The 20,998-nt window shown below is 43.0% G+C and overlaps 1 protein-coding gene across 2 annotated transcripts in view; it reads right to left on the bottom strand.

Moving 5' to 3' along the window:
* Nucleotides 1–1,081: 1,081 nt before the first annotated feature.
* acap3b (ArfGAP with coiled-coil, ankyrin repeat and PH domains 3b) overlaps nt 1,082–20,998 on the bottom strand; it is a 310,483-nt gene continuing 290,566 nt past the window's right edge. Inside the window, exons 15-24 of one of the 2 annotated variants that reach the window (XM_043675828.1) lie at nt 19,106–19,314; nt 16,094–16,163; nt 15,895–15,989; nt 14,724–14,938; nt 13,472–13,570; nt 12,910–13,002; nt 11,629–11,849; nt 10,236–10,345; nt 7,243–7,353; nt 1,082–5,985 (exon numbers count right to left, since the gene is read on the bottom strand). In XM_043675828.1, coding sequence (XP_043531763.1) covers nt 5,838–5,985; nt 7,243–7,353; nt 10,236–10,345; nt 11,629–11,849; nt 12,910–13,002; nt 13,472–13,570; nt 14,724–14,938; nt 15,895–15,989; nt 16,094–16,163; nt 19,106–19,314 — 1,371 coding nt within the window. In that variant the 3' untranslated portion in view covers nt 1,082–5,837. Of the gene's footprint in view, nt 5,986–7,242; nt 7,354–10,235; nt 10,346–11,628; nt 11,850–12,909; nt 13,012–13,471; nt 13,571–14,723; nt 14,939–15,894; nt 15,990–16,093; nt 16,164–19,105; nt 19,315–20,998 lie in introns of both variants that reach the window. The other variant, XM_043675827.1, reaches the window with a different exon arrangement.

The following is a 20,998-nucleotide window of genomic DNA, read 5'->3' as shown; positions in this document are numbered from 1 at the left end:
CTAGTGTGGAGGGGAAAAGTGGCTTACATTTGGTCTTGGTCTTTTCAACAAACAAAAGTTTACAAAGCGGCAGTCTTGCAAGAGTCTTTATAGGTCTGTACAGATCCCGGACAATCACCCTGATTCCTTCAGGAAGTTTCTCACAGAAGGCTGGTGATACAGTGTGTTCTGAGGCCTGGGTTCAGATCCAGTCTAGGCTGTGGAGATGAGAGTTTCTCTGCACAGGTTCTATGTGAAATTGGTTTGTCCTGCTCCAAATAATCTCTTCCCATCATCAACTTATGGGCATCTTGGGTGAGTTTCTGGCTGCTTATTAGGTTTGGTGAAAGAGCTGTTGCTGAAACTATTCTTCTATTCCTGAGTGGACCTGATAGGGACTGTGGATGCTGTAGGTTGGAAAGTTCCTACTTTTCAACTCAATGTAAAGTTAAAAAGAAATTGTTGGAGTGCCAGAACAGTCTGTCAGAATTAGGTCTTCAAACATCTCCATGCATGAGCAGAGCTACATTGAGCTACAATTGTAAGCTTTAATGAACCAGATCAGAAAATAGCACAAAATAGTGTTGTACAGAATATAGCTTCTACCTGATAGAAAACTCCTGTCCCTTTCATTTCAGGTTATCTACAGACTCCAGCACAAATAGCCTCACCATCATTTTACAGAATGACTATCCCAATTCCTAATAGATGATTGTGATGAGGGATGGCTGGCTGCGGAATGTTTATAATTGTTTGTGAGTTTCTTCGAAATTCCATGAAGAACCAAAAGCTCCTAATCTATAATGGAGACTTGGATGAAATGTAAGCATCTTCAAAACAGATGGTTCTGAAAGAGGAATAGAAAGTTTGGTTCCTCAGAATTGTGCAGTCAAGTTCAGGAGGGAACTTGATAAAAACAAGGGCTGCAGATGCTGGAAACCAGATTCCAGATTAGAGTGGTGCTCGAAAAGCACAGCAGGTCAGGCAGCATCCGAGGAGCAGGAACATTGACGTTTCGGGCAAAAGCCCTTCATCTATTCCTGATGAAGGGCTTTTGCCTGAAATGTCGATTTTCCTGCTCCTCGGATGCTGCCTGACCTGCTGTGCTTTTCCAGGACCACTCTAATCTGGAATCAGGAGGGAACTTGTGCTCCATTGTCATTTCAATCTGCAAGCATCAATACCACATCCAATTTACACAGATGGCTTAAACAGCAATGGCTTGGTTTGCCTTACCTCTGCAGAATCTGGAGACACAAGTTCTACCCTGATTTATTACAGCTTGGGACAGTCTCTAGTGACTGCTCAGAATGTAAATGTGTGCGTGTGGAGCGTTTTCAGGGATTTGGCACTGGGCCAATGGTTTCTGCCAGAGAAAGAAAAACTGCATCATGACAACATTACCCATCGGCCTGATGAATAAGTAGGAACTCCTTAATCTCAGCCCAACAGATGCTGTTTACAGCTTGTCCTTTCAGGGACTGGGAGCTCTCCTGCTAGACTGTCAGGAGCCTGCAGGCAGCACTGAATTGTGGTCACCTTGAACTCTTCCTTACCAAATGAAACCAGTAGAATTTTTTAGATCAATAATTCTGTTACACCTCTGTTACTAATACGTATTGTATCCCTCACATATGTTGACAACTTTTAAAAGAGAGCCTTACTTTTTAGGGGTGAAATGTGAGGTGGTATTAGTACAAGATAATTATTTGCTAAGACTATATCTCAAAACCTCCAAACAGAAAAGGAACGATAATATAGTTATCATGTAGAAATGAAACACTGCAAAAGAAATATTAAAAGCTTCAGTAACACAGGCATTTAAATGTGTGGAGTAATGTACAGGTTGTAATCCAGAGCCATGAGTTCAAAACCCACTAATCAGATACATTAAACTTTGAATATAAAGCTAAAATCTATAATGTTGCCAGTGAAACTACTAGACTGTTGTAAAACTCAAATGGTTCTTTAAAATGTATTTAGGGAAGGAAACATGCCATTTTAGTCTGGGCCTTTAGGTGACTGGTCTCACAGCAATGTGGTTGATTCTTAAATATTTTCTGAAATGGCCCTGCACTTGGTTTGACCACCGCCCTCGCAAGGGAATTAGCGAGGGCCACTGAATTATGGCCTTACCAATAATACCCATGGAGCCTTTACTATCCTTAAAGACAGGATTGAGTAAACTCAAATCAGTGTCATGTAAAAATGAGGCCCATTAGAGATGCATTCAGCTGGCAGTTGAAGCAACCTGCAGAGAGTCGAAGAACTCCCACTCTCACTAACAGTCAATTCAAGGCAGGTCAGAATTCCTGAGGGAGGATCAATACTCCTGAAAGTGCACTGTTTGAACCCTGAAGTTATTTGCTGAATGCCCACTCCTGGTAAATTTTTGCCTAAAAATCACATGTAGATGATGCGAATGATCACTGAGTCAATTGCTGAATTGTGCAACTTCTTAGGGGGTCTACCTTAAAGGGGAATTGGCAGCTAGCTACACAAGTGCCCTGTGACCATTGAATTGTTAGACACTAACGTTTTGGCAATTTCTCTAATCTAACGTACTGTCCTGCAGTGCGACGAGGTGGGAGCATTCAGCCATAATTCCTAACACAGTCGTCTCTCCTAACTGGAGATTGTTTGCCTAACCTGCTAACAGCATTGAGTTGCATCTCTATCAGTGACGGACAAGTGAGAGGGGAAACAGTGCTAAATCCCACTTCTGACAATTCTATCAGTTCCAGACAAGAAATCACATATTTTGAGCAGCAGTTTTATGGAGCTTGAAGGGTGAGAGATGATGGTGGTATATATTAATATTTTACACTGTTGCTTTCTGCCAAAAGACATGTTTTTCAACTTGTAAGGATCTTGCACAATGTTATGCACAGCATTTAATTAGAGATGCTGGGTGTCAAAAATCAATTTGAAAACATTGCTCCGTACACAGAAAGTACAAGAAAAAGTCTCAAAATGAAAAGCAATTTTTTTTGTTGAAACTGTACCTGTGGGACCTGTTGATTCAGGTTTTGTTGCAAATTAAACAGCTTTCACAGAATGCATTAAAAGAGATCTATTGAAAACTTGCCATGTGCTCTAGTAATCTACGCTAAACTAAGCAGTAGAAATCTGCACAGGTGCGTCACACTAAATAAAAGCTCAGAGACATTTTATGCCTGTACTGTGCCAAATACAAAACAAAGTGTGTCAATTTAAAAAAATACACTCTATGGTGTTACAAAAAAAAACCCCACAAATCTCCAACAATAAACACAGTTACCTGTATTCATTTTTTTTTCATTGCACTATTCCTCTGGGCAATTCATATAAATAAACATTTAAAACAACACTTTCACTGTTGAGAGAACTCACAAAGTTAACAGAAAACAATACTGTAGGTAGGAAAAGTGCACAAAGTTGTTTTATACATAAAATCTAATTCATATTCTATTTCATTTTAAATAAATTGTCCCAACCAGAACAAAACTCCATTTTAATATTTACAGAACTTGATTTCCCCTTAAAATGCGTGATTTTGTTTTGAGAAACAGAATGTTGTAACCACCTTTTTTTTTAATATATCAAGCAATACACATCAACACATGACACCTACTGTACAGGCACAAGGGCAGATTCTGTCCTATACGTGTAACTAAGGTCACCTGGTCTGTTTACAATAATTACAACATCAAGATTAAAAACAAAAAGGTCAGTGTTACCATGGAACCCAATTACAGAAAACAATCATCTTCCTTCTAAACTGCTCAGGTTCTGATTACAGTACTAGATGCAGCATCTCAACAAAGCAATGTTTGATTAGTTAAAAGATCAAAATAGTTCATATGGCTCAACACTTCCCTATTCCATTGCATTTCTGGGAATATTCTTCACCATAGAAAAGTTGAATATAGTATAAAGGAATATTTAGTTGCCATTTCAAGTTATTTAATAGTAATTCATTGGCAAACTAACCCTGGCTGCTTAAAAACTGAGATTATTAAAGAAGGTCCCTTAGGACCACATCTTGCTTGGCAGGCATTTGCTGATTAATTGGAATTTTTTCTCTGTAACCGAGGCAATGAGTTTTGCAGCACCAATGTAAAACCAAATCAGAGCACATGATTTCAAGACTTCTCATCTCAACCTAGCAAATACCCTCAGACATCATCAGTCCTGTACAGAGTTGGTGAAAGCAGAGAAGGGTTTGCCTGAAGTTTAATTCTTTATTTGTGACCTGTGTAACAGTTTCCAGTAGAAACAAATGATTTAGAATAAATTTTTGATTCTGTTTCTTTTATAACTGAAAGACTTGTTCACCTCCTCCCCTCTGGGTTCTTAAAAATGTTATTTATTTCTTTGAAATGCACGCCCATAAAATCTCCTTTGTAGTTTCCTGGACTTTACTCCCCTCACTCAGAGTGTCCACAGTTAGCAGCAATATCTATCTCCAGTTAGCAGGGGCCAGAGGAAACCCACAAATACCTAATTTTCTCCAAGGTCAAAGCTCTCAACTACAATTCCTTGGGTGTTACTGTAAGATTCTCACTTTGTTCACTATGCTGGACGCCCTCTTGAGAATCATGAATATTTGCAGATAAAAGTGAAGTACTGCAGATACTAGAGATTGGAAATAAAAACAGAAAGTGCGCTGAGAAACCCAGCAGGGATAGCAGCATCGGTTTGGAGTACCAAAGAACTCTATTTCTCTCTCCATCGAAGGTGCCAGACTGGCTGAGTTTCTTCAGCATTTTCTGCTTTTACCTACAAATTATTGGCAGATCTGTTTATCTGCTGGTGGTAGATGGTAAGGTGACTGATCTGAGTCAGTTTGGGAATGTGTTGAGCTAAGCAAGGGTCTGTACATTAATCTGGACTTACAGTTTGCCCTTCAGGGTTCCAATAGAAAAGAGCCAAGAAGAATTACATTAAAAACAGCATATCTTTTCTAAAAAAACAAACCAAGCTATGAGGAAATGATCGATTCTTAATTGCAGGCAATAATGTAACAAATATTCATGGTCTTATAGAAGAACATTCCACTCCTATCTGCTGTTGATTTGTTACCAGAAACTTATAGTACTCGTACTTAACTGAGCATCCTGGGTTTAATTGGAGGGGCTGAGACAGACTTCATTTTGAAGTCCAAAATATTTAAAAGTTTAATTTAATTTATAAAGGTAAAATTTTAAACTTTAAAATCTCAACCCCAGTTATGATTTTGTTTTCCTTCCCTGCTGTCCAAAGATCGCTGACTCGGGGCGTACAGTTTCATAGCTGTCAGCAACACTCTGTACATCATGTAACTGCTCTACAGACTGGGGACTGGCAAGCCTTTTCAATGAGGGAGTGGTGGCATGGGGTAGGGTATCAGTGCTGAACCTAATCCTGTTCTCAACCCAACTTGATAGCTATCAGGAATGGAAACCTTTGTGAGTTTGTCCTCCCTCACCCAGGGAGCCTCCAGATCAACGAGAGCATCTCTACTTGCACCTAGTGAGACCTGATAGTTTGGCAAAGACTTGCTGACCTTTATCGGCTGGTGTCTTGTAACTGAGCACATCAACCCACGAATCCACAAAGGACATTAGTGTGTGGAATGTTTGTGAATTATTACTTAAATCCATGCTTTACAGTAACCACATTGAGACTGAAAAATGTGAAGGAAGGATCTGTTCACACAACACAAAATAAACTTTAAGCACAGCCCTTTTCTTCTTTCACCATCAGTGCCAGCTGTATGTATAAGGTCATAAAGAAAACAGCTCATCGCCCCACCATCCATAACAGAAATGTGTAGTCAAAAGAGGCCCAGTTTGTCATTACTACATCACCCAGCCAGGTTAGTTAGTGCTGTTTCCCTAGCATTCATCTATCTTTAGGCTGATAAACTCCTGAATGCACTTCCTGTACTGAAGCTCAGTAGGACTGCTGCTAGGATATTGACCTGGCTGGCCAAATGGGCCTTCCGTTTCCCGCATCTCTTCATTCATTCTTGCCAGTCGCAATCTGTGGGCAAAAAGAGGGAGCAAATTAACATTTTTTGGGCAACAAGAGAGCGTTCTTCAGAGAGGAACTCTCCTCAAATTAAGCCTTGGATTTTATGCTAACATCCTAATTTGGGCAGTGGTAATGTGGATTTGTCATTCATTACCTCTCTTTCATCTGGAACCTGTGCTAAATTCCTACTCAGATTAACTGAATGAACCTATTAACTTTTTTCTCTGGATAAGTGACTTTAAAATGCTTTTCAACAGGTTTTCTAATGGGGATGAAGCTGCCTAATTGGCTCTATCACTTATTGGCCCATGCTTTGTGCATCATTCTGATGAAGGGCTCAATTTAAACATCCAATGTGGTAGCAAATAGGCAGCTGGTTACTATACGTTCTTTACACTGGAGCCCATAGGAATGGAAAGGTACGAACCAGGTAAAATCCAGCAACTTCTTAACTACTGTTTATTTTATACCACTGCTGAAAGCTATCACCTCTACTGTGCTATTAGCCATAGATTAACTTCTAGATTTCTTACATGTCACGGAGAGTGGTTCATGGGTGGAATGAACTTGCAGAAAAAGTGGTGGATGGGATACAGTTACGACATTTAAAAGACAGTTGGTTAAGTACATGAATAAGAAATGTTTGGAAGGATATGGGACAAGCACAGGGAGGTGGGACTAGTTTTATTTGGCATTATGGCCTGCATGGACTGGATGGACCAAAGGGTCTGTTTCCCTGCTGTTTGACTTTATGACTCTTTTTTTTTAGTGTGGAGAGCATCAAAACCAAGTCTAATCCTGTCCACACACAACACTTCCAATTGTCCTCACCTTGGTTACAATATTCAGCCACATCACGAAGGCCGCCAAGTCTAAGATACTGCTTGCCCTCTATGTGCAAGTACCTTTGAGGCCATAGGAGTGTGCTGCCCAACTCCTTCCAACCTTGCCTCAGAAGGACTGTAACTGAGAGAGTCCCTGAAGACAGTCTGCTTAGCGTGATACCCGATAGACTCAAGTCACTGGCTGCAGTCAGAGGTTACCAATGGAACAATGGCAAAAATGAATTTAGAAAATACAGTCGAACTCACAAACTTTCACTTGAACATGAGCAATACATTTCAAACTTGATAATAGTGATCATTTTTATTGTGTGCAATAAAAGTAGAAAGGAGAATTTTTGAGCAAAACTGTAAAAGAATTCCGGATTTGATAGGTGGCAACAATTATCAAACAGCGTAGTGAAGACAGGAGAAAGGAGCTTACAGAGTCACTATGTCTGCATTAGCTGCTTGAACAGCGATGCTGAGTGGATCCTGCCCATCATCGTCCACTGCATTCTGACTGGCTCCTCGCTTGAGAAAAAGACAGACCTGACTGGGAACAGACAAGGCGAGAGAAGGTGAGAAAACATCGGTTTCATGCAAACTTTCAGAACTTACATGTAAATAGCACCTATCACATTAAAACCTTCCAAGATGCTCAGTAAGCAACGAACATGTTTACTGTTCCAAGTATTTGGTGGTGGTGGTTTGGGGGGGGGGGGGGGGGGGGGGGGGGGGGGTTGGAGCTGGGATTTAATCTTAAAACCCACAATTAGGCAGTTTCAGGGTACTAGGCAAAAGTGAGGACTGCAGATGCTAGAAACCAGAGTTTAGATCAGAGTGGTGCTGGAAAAGCACAGCAGGTCAGGCAGCATCCCAGGAGCAGGAAAATTGAGGTTTCAGGCAAAAGCCCTTCATCAGGAATCAGGGTACTGCCAAGAAATATTTATTCATACAATAAAGGGTAGTGAAAAGGTGGAACTCTCTTTTCCAAAAAGCTGAGTTTGGTTGGGTGGGTTGGTGGTGAGGATTTTCAAAACTGGAGTCGTTAGTTAAGATATTGAAAGATGTAGCATCAAAGTGGCCAAATGGAGTTCACATAAAGAACAGGTAAGATTTAACTGAAGCACTGGACAGACCTGAGTGGTTGCATGGCCTCCACCTGTTGCTACCTGGGTGTATCTATTAATTTTCACTCTATTTCTGACTGACACCGAGCAATCGGTCAAAGAGTGCCTGTGTCACCCTTTCAATGAGCTGCTACTGATAAAATGAGCTGAGTGCTGAAACCCAATGTTGAAACATTCCATGATTTTATGAACCCATACTTCTTGGGCTGAATCTATTTCTTCCCCCCCCCCCCAAACGTTGCTCTCATCTTCAAAGCTGGAGATGGGGCAGCATGGTGGCTCAGTGGTCAGCACTGCTGCCTCACAGTGCTAGGGGCCTCGGCTTGATTCCACCCTTGGAGTTTGCACGTTCTTCCAGTGTCTGCATGGGTTTCTGCCAGATGGCCTGGTTTCCTCCCACAGACTGAAGATGTGCGGGTTAGATGGATTGGCCACAGGAAATGCAGGGTTATGGGGATAGGGTGGGATGCCCTTCAAAAGGTCCATGCAGACTGGAGGGGCCAAATGGCCTCTTTCTACACTGTGTAGGTATTCTATGATTGTATGGAGACTGAAGTAGGAAGTCAGGAGGAGGAGAAAATGTGAAAAAGATTCAAGTTTGGAGAAAGTACAAAATAAAAACAGAATAAGAGAAAAGTAAAGGATAAAAAGAACAGGGCATAGAGGATGTATGTTATCAATATCTTGATTGCTTAATCCTACAACAATGTTTGTGCAATGTTTGTATAATTGTAATGTCTCTGACACAGCTCAAAAACTGAAGTCTGACAAAATCAGGGAGACCAGAACCTCCAGGAATTTCACTGGAGCATGAAGGGAAAAGAAGAGATAAAAAACCAAAGAGAGAGAGACATTAGGAGGAGTGATCAAAAACGTTGTCAGGCATGTGGGTTTGGAGGATGTGTGATAGCGAGGGGAGAAAATTGCATTGAGTGAGAACTAGGCACCTGAAGGATCAACAGCTACCGAAAGGAAGAGAAGGCCCAAACCAAAGGAATGGGGAGGGGGCTGGAGGAAGCCAAGACAATGGAAGGAATTCATCACGAGGATATACATTTTAAATGACAGACTCTGAGACACCAGCAGACATTGCAAATTATTGAGGAATGATGTAGTGAAAGCCGTAGAGTCATAGAGATGTACAGCATGGAAACAGACCCTTCAGTCCAACCTGTCCATGCTGACCTAATCTAGTCCCATTTGCCAGCACTTGGCCCATATCCCTCTAAACCCTTCCTATTCATGTACCCATCCAGATGCCTTTTAAATGTTGTAATTGTACCAGCCTCCACCACTTCCTCTGGCAGCCCATTCCAGACATGTACATGGGAAGGTTGACCCTTAGTTCCCTTATATATCTTTCCCCTCTCATCTTAAATCTATGCCTTCTAGTTCTGGACTGCCCCACCCCAGGGAAAAGACCTTGCCTATTTACCCTATCCAGGCCCCTCATGATTTTATAAATCTCTATAAGGTCACCCCTCAGCCTCCAATGCTCCAGGGAAAACAGCCCCAGCCTGTTCAGCCTCTCCCTATAGCTCAAATCCTCCAACCTGGCAACACCTATGTAAATCCTTTCTGAACCCTTTCAAGTTTCACGATATCCTTCCGATAGAGTATGAGGTGGGATACACGCAGTTAAGCTTTTAATTAGTCTCTGGAGGATGGAATTTGGGGGAAAGGCCAGGGGTATGCTGAAGTCATAGTCCAGAGGACTGCTGTCTCGTGATGGAGAGAGACAAACTGATGATGGCTAACTTTGAGGGTCACCATACCTCAGGCAAGGAGTAAGGAGGCAGTTGAAAAGACAACACTATTATGAGAACATAAGCCAGTGGGGGAATTGAACCTGTGCTGTTGGGATAACTCTGCATCCCAAACCAGTGAACCAGCCAATCAGCCAATTGAGCTAACTGTTCAGAGGAAATTGAGCATGGATGTGATAAAGGCCTGTATGAGGTTTCAGCAGTAGATGGACTGAGGCACGAGTGGCTTTCATGAAGGAAGGGATAAGCTGGGCAGGACCGAACTGGATGCTGAGATAGCAAACAGTTCAACTCAGCTCGAAGTGGTCATGGAGCATAGGGATGAGCCATTGACAAGGTATCACTGAGGTCAGTCTTTCCCATGTTTAGTTGAACTAAGTTGTCGCTTGCACAGGACTGGGCATTAAATGTGTAATCAGACAACACAGAAGAGGGCAGAAGAGCTTGATAGGGATTAAGGTTAAAAAATATCCTCAAAAGGATTTCAGTTCTTCGCCAAATTACTACCCACCTCAGCAGATATTACAGGTATTCCTTACCCAGTGTGTCCCAGATAGGTGGCATGATGAATCGGCCCACGACCTCGAATATCTTTTTGATTTACATCAGCCCCATTTTGAAGTAGGAATTCACAAGCAACAAGTGAACCCTGTCGAAAACACAAAAAGCAAAAGATAAAACAATCTTTCCAAGTGAAGCTGCATTTCACCTGTACCTCCTCCAAGCTTGTGTATTGTATTCACTGTACCCAGAGTGGCCGACCTTATATTGGAGAAACCAAACAGACTGGGTGACCAGTTTGCAGAACACCTCCAGTCTGTGTGCAAGCAGGAACCCGACCTTCCTGTAGCCAGTCATTTTAACACAGCGTCCTGCTCGCCTGTCCATTTAGCATGCTGCTACACTCCTACAGATTCACACACCCATGCACACCCTTCCTCATACACAAGCTCTCTTTCATTTGCACACACCTACATCCCCCAACACATGCACCCTCTCACACATACCTATCTCACATACACTTAACCAAGCTTATACACACACACACTCTATCACGTGCACAAACTGGAGGAACATCTCATCTTCAGACTTGGCACTTTACAGTACACATTATACAGTAAATACTTTCAAATTATGAACTAACTCCCCATTTCTTCCCTTTCTTTCAGCCCTACTTGTTACATTTTCTGTTACTATGTCCTATATTCCCCCCCCCCCCCCCCCCCCCCCCCCCCACTGGGACTGTCTGTTCTTTCCAGTCTGGCAGTTAGTCACAACGTTGTTCTGCCATGCTCACATTCCGATCACTTAATCTGAACTTTCTCCCCCAGCATTCTACACTACACCCCTGCCCCAACCTCTCAACTATTGTACAAATGCTGCCCCTTCCGCAATTCACTTCAGCTCTGGTGAAAAGGCATCTAGACTCAAAACATTAGCTTGGTCTCTCTCCATGGATGCTGCCTGACCCACTGTGATCTCCAGCACTTGTTGTTTTCAGTCAAAAAAAAAAGCAAAGTACTTCCAATCCAAGCTGAAGATGTGTTGCTGGAAAAGCGCAGCAGGTCAGGCAGCATCCAGGGAACAGAAGAATCGACGTTTCGGGCATAAGCCCTTCTTCAGGAATGAGGAAAGTTTGTCCTGTTCGATTCTCCTGTTCCCTGGATGCTGCCTGACCTGCTGCGCTGTTCCAGCAACACATTTTCAGCTCTGATCTCCAGCATCTGCAGACCTCACTTTCTCCACTTCCAATCCTAGCCCAGGAATGATAATCTAATGAGAGTGCCAATCTGGTGCAGTCTGGATGGAATGCTAAAAGGTTCTCTGTCCACATCCCCTCTTTAGCAATTACGTAGATTCTGCAATGGCAACTCCCGAACCCACACCCTCCAGCAAGGACAAAACTCTGTGAAGGACGATCAGTGAACCCACCCCAATGACTGCTTGAATGAGCGGTGTTTTATTTTCATCCTCATCATTAACCCAGTTGACGTCAGCAGCATGGGCTAAGGCCTCAGCCATGACAGCCAGATTGCGAGCTTGTGCTGCCTTGTACACGAGGATGCCAGGGTGTAGCTCTCGGAGATCTTCAGAGTCGGAAGCTTCTGCCTCAATCTCTGCCTCACCGCTCGACTCCTCTGAAACCTCACTCACTGTGAATAGAAAAGCAACAGTGAGGCAGTTCTCCTCAGCCCAGCCTCTCCATTTGACCCTCTCTAATGAGTGATTAGATCCAGGGGACAGTGACAAAACTCATGGGCTCCAGTGCTGCTCTGGGCCCCCCTCTCCATCCCCAACCACCTGACTCAAGCACAGCAAACCTCTAGGTGCCTGGCCTCAGTTATAGGACCCTGATGTATTCACATCACTGTCCCGAGCCCTAATAAGATTGCATATTATTAGCAGGGCACAGGTTAACATTAATCCAGGGTTGATGTCCAACACAATGTGTCAGCAGAGAATAGAGCCCAGACACATAGGGCTGCGCAAGATTCTGGATGTGCGCATATGCAAGCTGCTACAATTTTCCAGCCTTGCACAATTTACTGAAAACCTTGTCTGCAGGTGGAACACCGCAGCAAACCCATCTTTGTGTATTCAGTCTTCAGCCATTTCAGAGAATCATTAGAAAATCATTAAGTGGTGACAGGTGTTACTGTTCGCAGGAAGTGTGAAGGTGGGGATGTTACTGTTGGTACCATACCAGAGATTGACAGAATGAGAATTTCTGTAGAACTCATTGATAAAACAAGTAATCATTCCAAAAAAAAGAATGATGATTCCCTTTTTAAAAAATTACAAGTCATTTGCTCTTTTCTGGAAGCTGTATACCCATGTGGGGTATTATCCCACAGGCATTGGCAATTCTCTCACTTTCCCTAGTGGCCAATTATCTTTATGTGAGCACAAACCATTTAGGTTATTTGGCCTTGGGATGCATCACAATCTACTTTATCCTGTCAAATCCATTAAAGTACATTTTCCAGAAAGCCTGTAGTCCGGAATGAGACCAAACTGGATGTAAATGATCAGATTTTAAGTCTTAAAATCCACTTTGAGAGTCACTTTTATAAGAAAGTTGATAGGCTATGATATTGCTGACCAGAGTTGTAGCATGTCGAGACATTTGATTACATTGAAATTGAGCGTCAATCCTCAAACAACATCCCTGAGCCAAGACCTTGGCAGGAAGAAACTGGAACCAGGACTAACCTTCTTCAGTGACACTGTCCACCACTGTGCCGAATACCAGGATATCAGTGCTGCCATCAGTGCTGCCGCCCAGGCCACTATCGCTGCTCAAACCTGCGGGACCAGCAGACAGATAGCAAGAGAAAGTTCAATACCTTTACAGTGGCAAAGCAAAGTCAAGGAAACAAGGGTATGAGTGGGAGTGCCCCTCAGAGCAGTCTTCTTTTTTTTTCAGAGGATTATGGGACTTTGAAACTCTTTGCCTCAGAAGGTGGTGGAGGCAAGGTCATTGAATATTTTAAGATGGAGTTAGATTCTTATTGAGGGAGGAAATCAAAGTTTATTAGGAATAGGTAGGAATGTGGAATTTGAAACTAATTGACCAGTCACGAACTTATTGAATCTCAGAAAAGACTCGGGATGCTGATTGACCTTCTGTTGCTCCTAATTCAGTGCATTTGAAATCACGATAATGGGTCACAGCTTTTAAAACTGTATCCTGTATTCAGTCACTGCCAATGTACCTGGTCAATACTCCATATGTTTACAGTGCTGTGTACACAGTTCATGAGAATATACTTACTACGGGGCCCAGCTGTAGTATCAAAGTATGAAAACAGTGAGTCAAGTTCATCAGGACAAAACAGGGAGTCTCTTCGAAATTTTCTCTCCAGTGCAGCCGCTGCATTTGCCACAATGTCCAACCCAGGAAGAAAGAAAGTTAAGAGCCATTAGTGAATGCAGAGAGAGGAACAAAGCTAATACTACAAAACTCTCTTCTTTGTGCTGTGCTGAAGAGGGCAGACTCACATGTGGGACAGCTCCAGGGGAGTTTTTACCCTTCAATAACTCACACACGAACAATCATTATCCCTGTGTCTACACAGTGGGTTATTTGTTCATGGGGCCATCACTGGAATACCCTGAGCTGGTCCTTGTGTGTGACCTTCATCCTGAAATGGTCACAAAATGACAACCAAGGGTGGGAAGCTTCTCTGATACTTTTTTCCTATTTCTCATGCCACAGATACCAGTCCCCAGCTGGAATTAGTCAGTTCAGTGAGGGCTCAATTTTACACTGGACGATGCATTTAGTTATCCTTTAAATATACTATAATTTAGAACAGAAAATGTGTTGCTGGAAAAGCGCAGGTCAGGCAGCATCCAGGGAACAGGAGAATCGACGTTTCGGGCATAAGCCCTGAAGAAGGGGTTATGCCCAAAACGTCGATTCTCCTGTTCCCTGGATGCTGCCTGACCTGCTGCGCTTTTCCAGCAACACATTTTCAGCTCTGATCTCCAGCATCTGCAGACCTCACTTTCTCCTATAATTTAGAACAATCCATTTTACAGTAAGATGTTTTGGATTACTAGGAGGTTTGTATAAAAGGTACAATGTTGTTCCTTAGACTAGAATTCTTCTTCAGTGCTGTATTTATTCAGATTTAGAAGGGACTAAATAAAAGAGATGGCTAATTTTCTCATCACAAGAGTTAAAACAATAGACTTAATCTAGATGCTGATATGATGAAGGGGTCGGGGAGAGGTCGGTGTGCAGCATAAGTGATAGTGCAGACCAGTTGGGCTGAAAGGCCTTTCTCTGTGCGACAGACTCAATGAGGTGCACTTGTCTATAATACCTGGAACCAGCAGTCTTGACACTGACATGTACAGCAGCCACTTGAAGAAGATGCAGCAGCAGTAACACCATCAGGTGGTGGTGGTGGTGCTGGGTGGGGGGGGGGGGGAGGGGGGGAAGTTGGGATTCATTTTTATTTCCAAAATACATACTGCAGCCAAAAGGAATAAAAAGACTTGGCTAATTTGGCTTTCACCTGCTGCAAATGTTGCTGGTGACACACTGCCAGTGTCCTGCCGATACCTCCTGCGTGCTGTCGGAGCTTTGGTGGAACTGTTGTGCCGTCGGCATTTCTTGACACTCCATCGACGTGGTTTCCGTTCAGTATCTGTGAGTGCGTCGGCATTCGGCAGCTTTTTAAGGAACTTCCTTTCTACGTATTTTGCTTTGATCCAGGCTTCTTTCTGCTGCCTACAACACGTCAATTCAAAACAAAGATGTTAGCCCGCCCACCCACTGACCATTCGCGGACGGAGGATATGAGCTTAAAATGTTAGAAATTTAAGAGTACAGAACATTTCTCAAAGAGCATCCTGCAGAGCTCTGTGGTTGGCTTATTCCGAGCTGGAACATCCCTGGTTAAATCAACTACATGCAATTAATTTGCTATTCACACCCACAGCATCAGTGGAAATGCAGCACTCTCCTTTGGTAACTAGGCAATGGACAAGAGGGAAAAATATCAGCCAGTGTTCCTGGCTAAGGTAAAGGCATTGAGATGCAACAATATGTGATGCCCATTGCCTGCGATCAAATATTCTCTGCCAAGTTTACATATATCTAACTATTTGGCTAAGCTATTAGACAGAAATCCAACCATGGAGGCAAATTCAGTTAGGTCTTCTGAAAGGGAGTTAGCTCACTGCGTGCAGGACTACTGGAAAAAGGAGGGGGAGCAGGTCTAATGAAGTCGCTCTTGCAGAGAGCCAACACAGACATGATAGCCTCCTTGTGTTCTGTAACCAGTCTATGATTCTGTAGAACACGACCACAGTGAACAACTTCAGGAGCAAGTGGACAAGAAAGGCCCCCATCAAGGATATTTCTGTCCACTGCAGGCCACTGGCTTTTCCACAGTTCCTGCTGAGCCTTGCTTCACGACAGAAGGCAGCCGACAGCAGAACATGATGTATAATGGCAGATTTAGCTCCTCTCCCCGAGTCTGAGGTGCCTCATTACATTTCCGGAAGGATCTGTGAGCTGCAAACATGGCCAGCAGATCTCCACGGTGGCAGACAGATACAAATCAGACAACCCAGAGCCAGCTGGCAAGGAAGCCAATAACATAATGACCTCCAGTCTCATGGGAGCAAAGAGTAAAATTCTTAATGAAGTATGTTGACTTGGAGAATTATTTCAAATGTGACCTTGTGCTTGCTGGCTGGGGTTTCTTCAGTCCATATTCCTCACATCTTCCTTCGTAAATATGATTAATAGTGTTGTTTCCCAGCTCGCACATCAACTGAAAGTGAACACATTTTAGTTTTAAGCTGTAGAAAATCATTCGCAATACAAATAAGGCTGAATTAAATGTGAATCTTATCAAGTGCCAACATTCAAAACTACCTTAAGTAACTCTGGCTCCCAGGAGTCCAATGTGAGAGAACGAACCTTGGAACACTGGACACCAAGGCTCCTTTCGAAAAAATACAAAAATAACAACATTAAAAACTGATATTTGCGAAGGGCTTATGCCCGAAACGTCGATTCTCCTGTTCCCTGGATGCTGCCTGACCTGCTGCGCTTTTCCAGCAACACATTTTCAGCTCTGATATTTGCGAAGGCCAAACAGAGCCAGTGCTTTATTAATTCATGTTTTAGCACCGAATGTACAGTGGGAAATCAAGTGGGAGGTCAGGGGTTCTGCACTTTCTGTCCATAATGAATGAAATATCCAATGGACCTGCTGAGCTGTCAGCCTGAAATCCACCCATTTAATGCATATGAACTGTGCACTAAGCCCATGAGGCAATAGAATCATAGAGGAAACCAGTCCACGCTATGTTCCCAAGCTAAACGAGTCTACCTGCCTGTGCTTGACCCATATCCCTCTGAACATTTCCTATTCATGAACTTATACAAATGTCTTTTAAATGCTGTAACTGTACCTTCATCCACCGCTTTCTCTGGCAGTTCATTCCATGCATGAACCATTATGAAAAAAAAAATCGCCCTCGTGTCCTTTTTAAATATTTTTTTCTCTCACCTTAAAAATATGCCCCCTAGTTTTGAACTCCCCCACCCCATGGAAAAGGTCCTTGTCATTCACCTTACTTATGTCCTTCATGATTTTATCAACCTCAAAATGGTCATCCCTCAACCTCTTACGCTCCAGTGAAAAAAGTCCCAGTCTATTTTTATACCTCAAACCTTCCATTTCCAACATCTTGCTAAATCTTTTCAGAACCCTCCCCAGTTTAATAGTATGCTCCCTATAACAGGACGACCAGAACTGCACACTGTACTCCAGAAGAGGCCTCACCAATGTCCTGTACAACCTCAACATGATCTCCCAGCTCCTATACTCAGAAGTCTGAGCTATGAAGGCAGGCGTGCTAAATGCATTTTTAACCACCCTGTCCACCTATGACACAAAATTCAGCTGGCTGTTTATATTCTGACGGTGTAGAGCAATGCACTGACCAAAGATATGAAAAATGCAACCCTCCCAATTAGAGAGGCAATTTTGGAAATGAACCAAATTGGATAACAGGGAATGAGGAGGTGTGAATTTACATTTTTCTAATAGTCGAGAAATTACAATTATAGAAGCATCCATCACAGGAGACCATACACTGTGCCTGTTCTGGTTCTTTGGCTGTACTATCCAGTTAGTTCCATTGTCTTGCCCCTTTCCCCTTACAAAACATCCCAAGATCAGTTCTCTCTCCTTTACAGTCTTAGAATCAGAGATGTACAGCATGGAAACCCTTCAGTCCAACCCATCCATGCCGACCAGATATCCCAACCCAATTTAGTCCCACCTGCCAGCACCCGGCCCATATCCCTCCAAACCCTTCCTATTCATATACCCATCTAAATGCCTCTTAAATGTTGCAATTGTACCAGCCTCCACCACATCCTCTGGCAGCTCATTCCATACACGTACCACGCTCTGCGTGAAAAAGTTGCCTCTTAGATCTCTTTTATATCTTTCCCAGAATTGCACGCAATATTCCAACGGTGACCTAACCAATGTCCTGTACAGCCGCAACATGACCTCCCAACTCCTGTACTCTGACCAATAAAGGAAAGCATACCAAATGCCTCCTTCACTATCCTTCTCTAAGCTTTGTGTTCATCTACATGAAGAATGTAGTGTTGAGAAATTCAACACTTTCCCATTTTTGGAATGTAATTGTAGCATCTGTGACACTCTCTATTGCACCAGTGTGAGATGTTACCACTTCCCATCCCAGCCTTCCTGTGGTCTCTCTAAGGAAAGCCTGTTTAATACTTTTGAGGGTTATTTTAATTTGTGTCAGGGATAAAATGGGTGAGAACAAAGCAGCAGCCAGGTATAAAAGGAATCACTTCTAGCTAAAGTTTAGCCTGGTTTTGTATCAATAAGCATTGGGGAACAAGGACTGAAACTCACTGACTCACAATAGTCAGTTTTAAGCAGCCACAACATTGTGTCTGGGGAAGATGTAAATCAGTTTATTAATAATGCTGGAGTACTGCTGCCCCAGTAGCTTGAGGGGAGCAGCTGGCTACTTAAATTAAGTCTGATATTAAAATCATAAGTAAGTAAAAAATTTATGGATTCAAAACAGGAATTACTTTTTGCTTAAGACTATTTAATCAAAAAGTGATCAAGGGTTGTGTTCCAACATATTGTTTGTTTAATCTTTTAACTGGTTCCAAGGTGATCAGTCACTCTAGGGAAATTATAATAACGGTTTACATCAGTGTGTTATCAGCAGCTGGGGTATACAGACTGAAGTACGCTGGAAGCATTGCTCCTGTATCAGCGTCTCAGGCTGTTGGCAGGCCTAAGAAAGCTCACGGCCTACCAGGCTTCTGACAACTCAAGAACTGATGCTTTGAAAATACAGCAACATATGTTCAAAACTCAACATTTTATTGGAAGTAAAATAAACATTCAAACCACAATTAAAATATGAAGCAAAAGGTCAGCATGCCACTTTATTCTCACCTCTTTTCTTGAATATCTCAATTTTTTACATTTTCTATACAATCAAATCTATCTTTACTCTACTTTCCCTGTTAAGAAGATACCTTAGTGTCTCCTAATTACCAATTTCTTTTACTTGCTTCCATCCTCTCTGGGTTCACCACTCTTTTTAAAAAAAATGTTTATCATGAACTTTACAGCAATTTGAAATGTGACTCTACCAAGTAGCTGAAAGCCCAAACCTGGCAAAGATTAACCTTGGTTCAGAACAGCATACTTGGAGCAGAAGAAGGCCCTTCAGCCCATTGAATCTGCTCCACTATTCAATGAGATCGTGGCTGATCTGATAATCCTCAACTCCACTTTCCTCCCTTTTCCCCCATAACCCTTGATTCCCTTACTGATTAATATCTGGGGGAGTGAGAAATCTGGGAATTTACCTGTGAATTCCAGAGCACTCAATGCACAGTGTGATCCCAAGGTTGATGCTGGCCCATCGAGGGTCAGCTTGTCCGCAGTCACAGCACTGGTCATTGCCAGCGATGCCCTGCACTCGCTGCAGGATGCTTTCACCCTTCACACTGCGATCCCGGGAGTCACTAGCAGAGTCAATGCTGCTCGTAGATGGAGATGCAGTTCTGTCCAGCCTCTGCCAGGAAGAAATGAGATTCCATTTAACATGGGGCAGGGAGTAGCTCAACTGCATTCTCACACAGAGCTGCTCTGGCAGCTAAGTCTCCTCGTGTTGATCAACTTACAAAGAAAAGTCACCGCTCTTCAAATGACTACAACATTTTGAGATGTAACAATATGATAACATGTGAAATACTTGCAAGGTATTAATTAAAGAGTGTGTTTGTTAACATTAGAAGTCAACTCTGACAAGTAAAACCATGAGGAGTGCATAATTTAGGCAGAGATTTCAGTGCAAAACTCTGCTGTCGGTGTAGTCTTTTGGTCAACACATTAAACAGAGATCTGGCAAGTAGACACCAAAAATCCTCACTCTCCCCAATTCCAGTTTTCCAACAGTTAATTTTCTGGGTGCAGCACTTTCTCTGGTCAATTCAATGTGGGACTGTTGAAACAGCTCACACTCCAAATTGGAGCGTTGACCAATAAACCAGAGGCTTACAATTAGCAACTCCATTCTGATCTGAGATGTGCTGTGCTGGCACATGCACCTGACTGTTGAGTCCCGTACTTGGAATACCAGCACCGGTGTGAGGAGCAGATTGAGGGTACTGGAGTAAATTATTGCCATTTTGACAGCAAGTCAGAGATCATGCTGGCTTACAGGAACACGGACCAGTGTGCAGTGTAATGCACAATGTCACATATTTATATGATAACAGAAAATGGTTATCTCACTAGCCACTGCCATAGCTTTAAGGACTGCGTTCATTTTCTGGGTGCAGCACTTTCTCTGGTCCATTCAATGTGGCACTGTGGAAACCGCTCACACTCCAAATTGGAGCGTTGACCAAAAAACCAGAGGCTTACAATTAGCAACTCCATTCTGATCTGAGATGTGCTGTGCTGGCATATGCACCTGACTGTTGAGTCCCGTACTTGGAATACCAGCACCGGTGTGAGGAGCAGATTGAGGGTACTGGAGTAAATTATTGCCATTTTGACAGCAAGTCAGAGATCATGCTGGCTTACAGGAACACGGACCAGTGTGCAGTGTAATGCACAATGTCACATATTTATATGATAACAGAAAATGGTTATCTCACTAGCCACTGCCATAGCTTTAAGGACTGCGGTCTGCTGCTGAGGTTGTGTTGAAAGTGGCCTGTTGCAAATGTTTAGATTAGATTACTTAGTGTGGAAACAGGCCCTTCGGCCCAACAAGTCCACACCGACCCTCCGAAGAGCAACCCACACAGACCCATTTCCCTACATTTACCCCTTCACCTAACACTACGGGCAATTTAGCATGGCCAATTCACCTGACCTGCACATCTTTGGACTGTGGGAGGGAACCGGAGCACCCAGATGAAACCCACGCAGACACGGGGAGAATGTGCAAACTCCACAAAGACAGTTGCCTGAGGCAGGAATTGAACCCAGGTCTCTGGCGCTGTGAGGCAGCAATGCTAACCACTGTGCCACCCACTACATGTTTCTGTTGAACAAATACTTTAGGCACGTCTTGAGGTCAAGCTGGAGCTAATTGCTGTCACACAAAGAAAGTTACATTAGTAACTACATGTAAATCTCTGCCTTCCCTCTCATGGGTAGACGGGATAGAGTTATCAAGGGCAACAGGAGAAATCTGCCCCCACCCTTAGATTTCAGATGAACGAGTTTCGAGGCTTGTTTTTGCT

The sequence above is a fragment of the Chiloscyllium plagiosum genome, chromosome 34, assembly GCF_004010195.1.
Source record: "Chiloscyllium plagiosum isolate BGI_BamShark_2017 chromosome 34, ASM401019v2, whole genome shotgun sequence".
Classification (NCBI taxonomy): Eukaryota; Metazoa; Chordata; class Chondrichthyes; order Orectolobiformes; family Hemiscylliidae; genus Chiloscyllium; species Chiloscyllium plagiosum.
The sequence above is the reverse complement of the archived record's forward strand: the minus strand, read 5'-3'. Positions and strand labels throughout refer to the sequence as shown.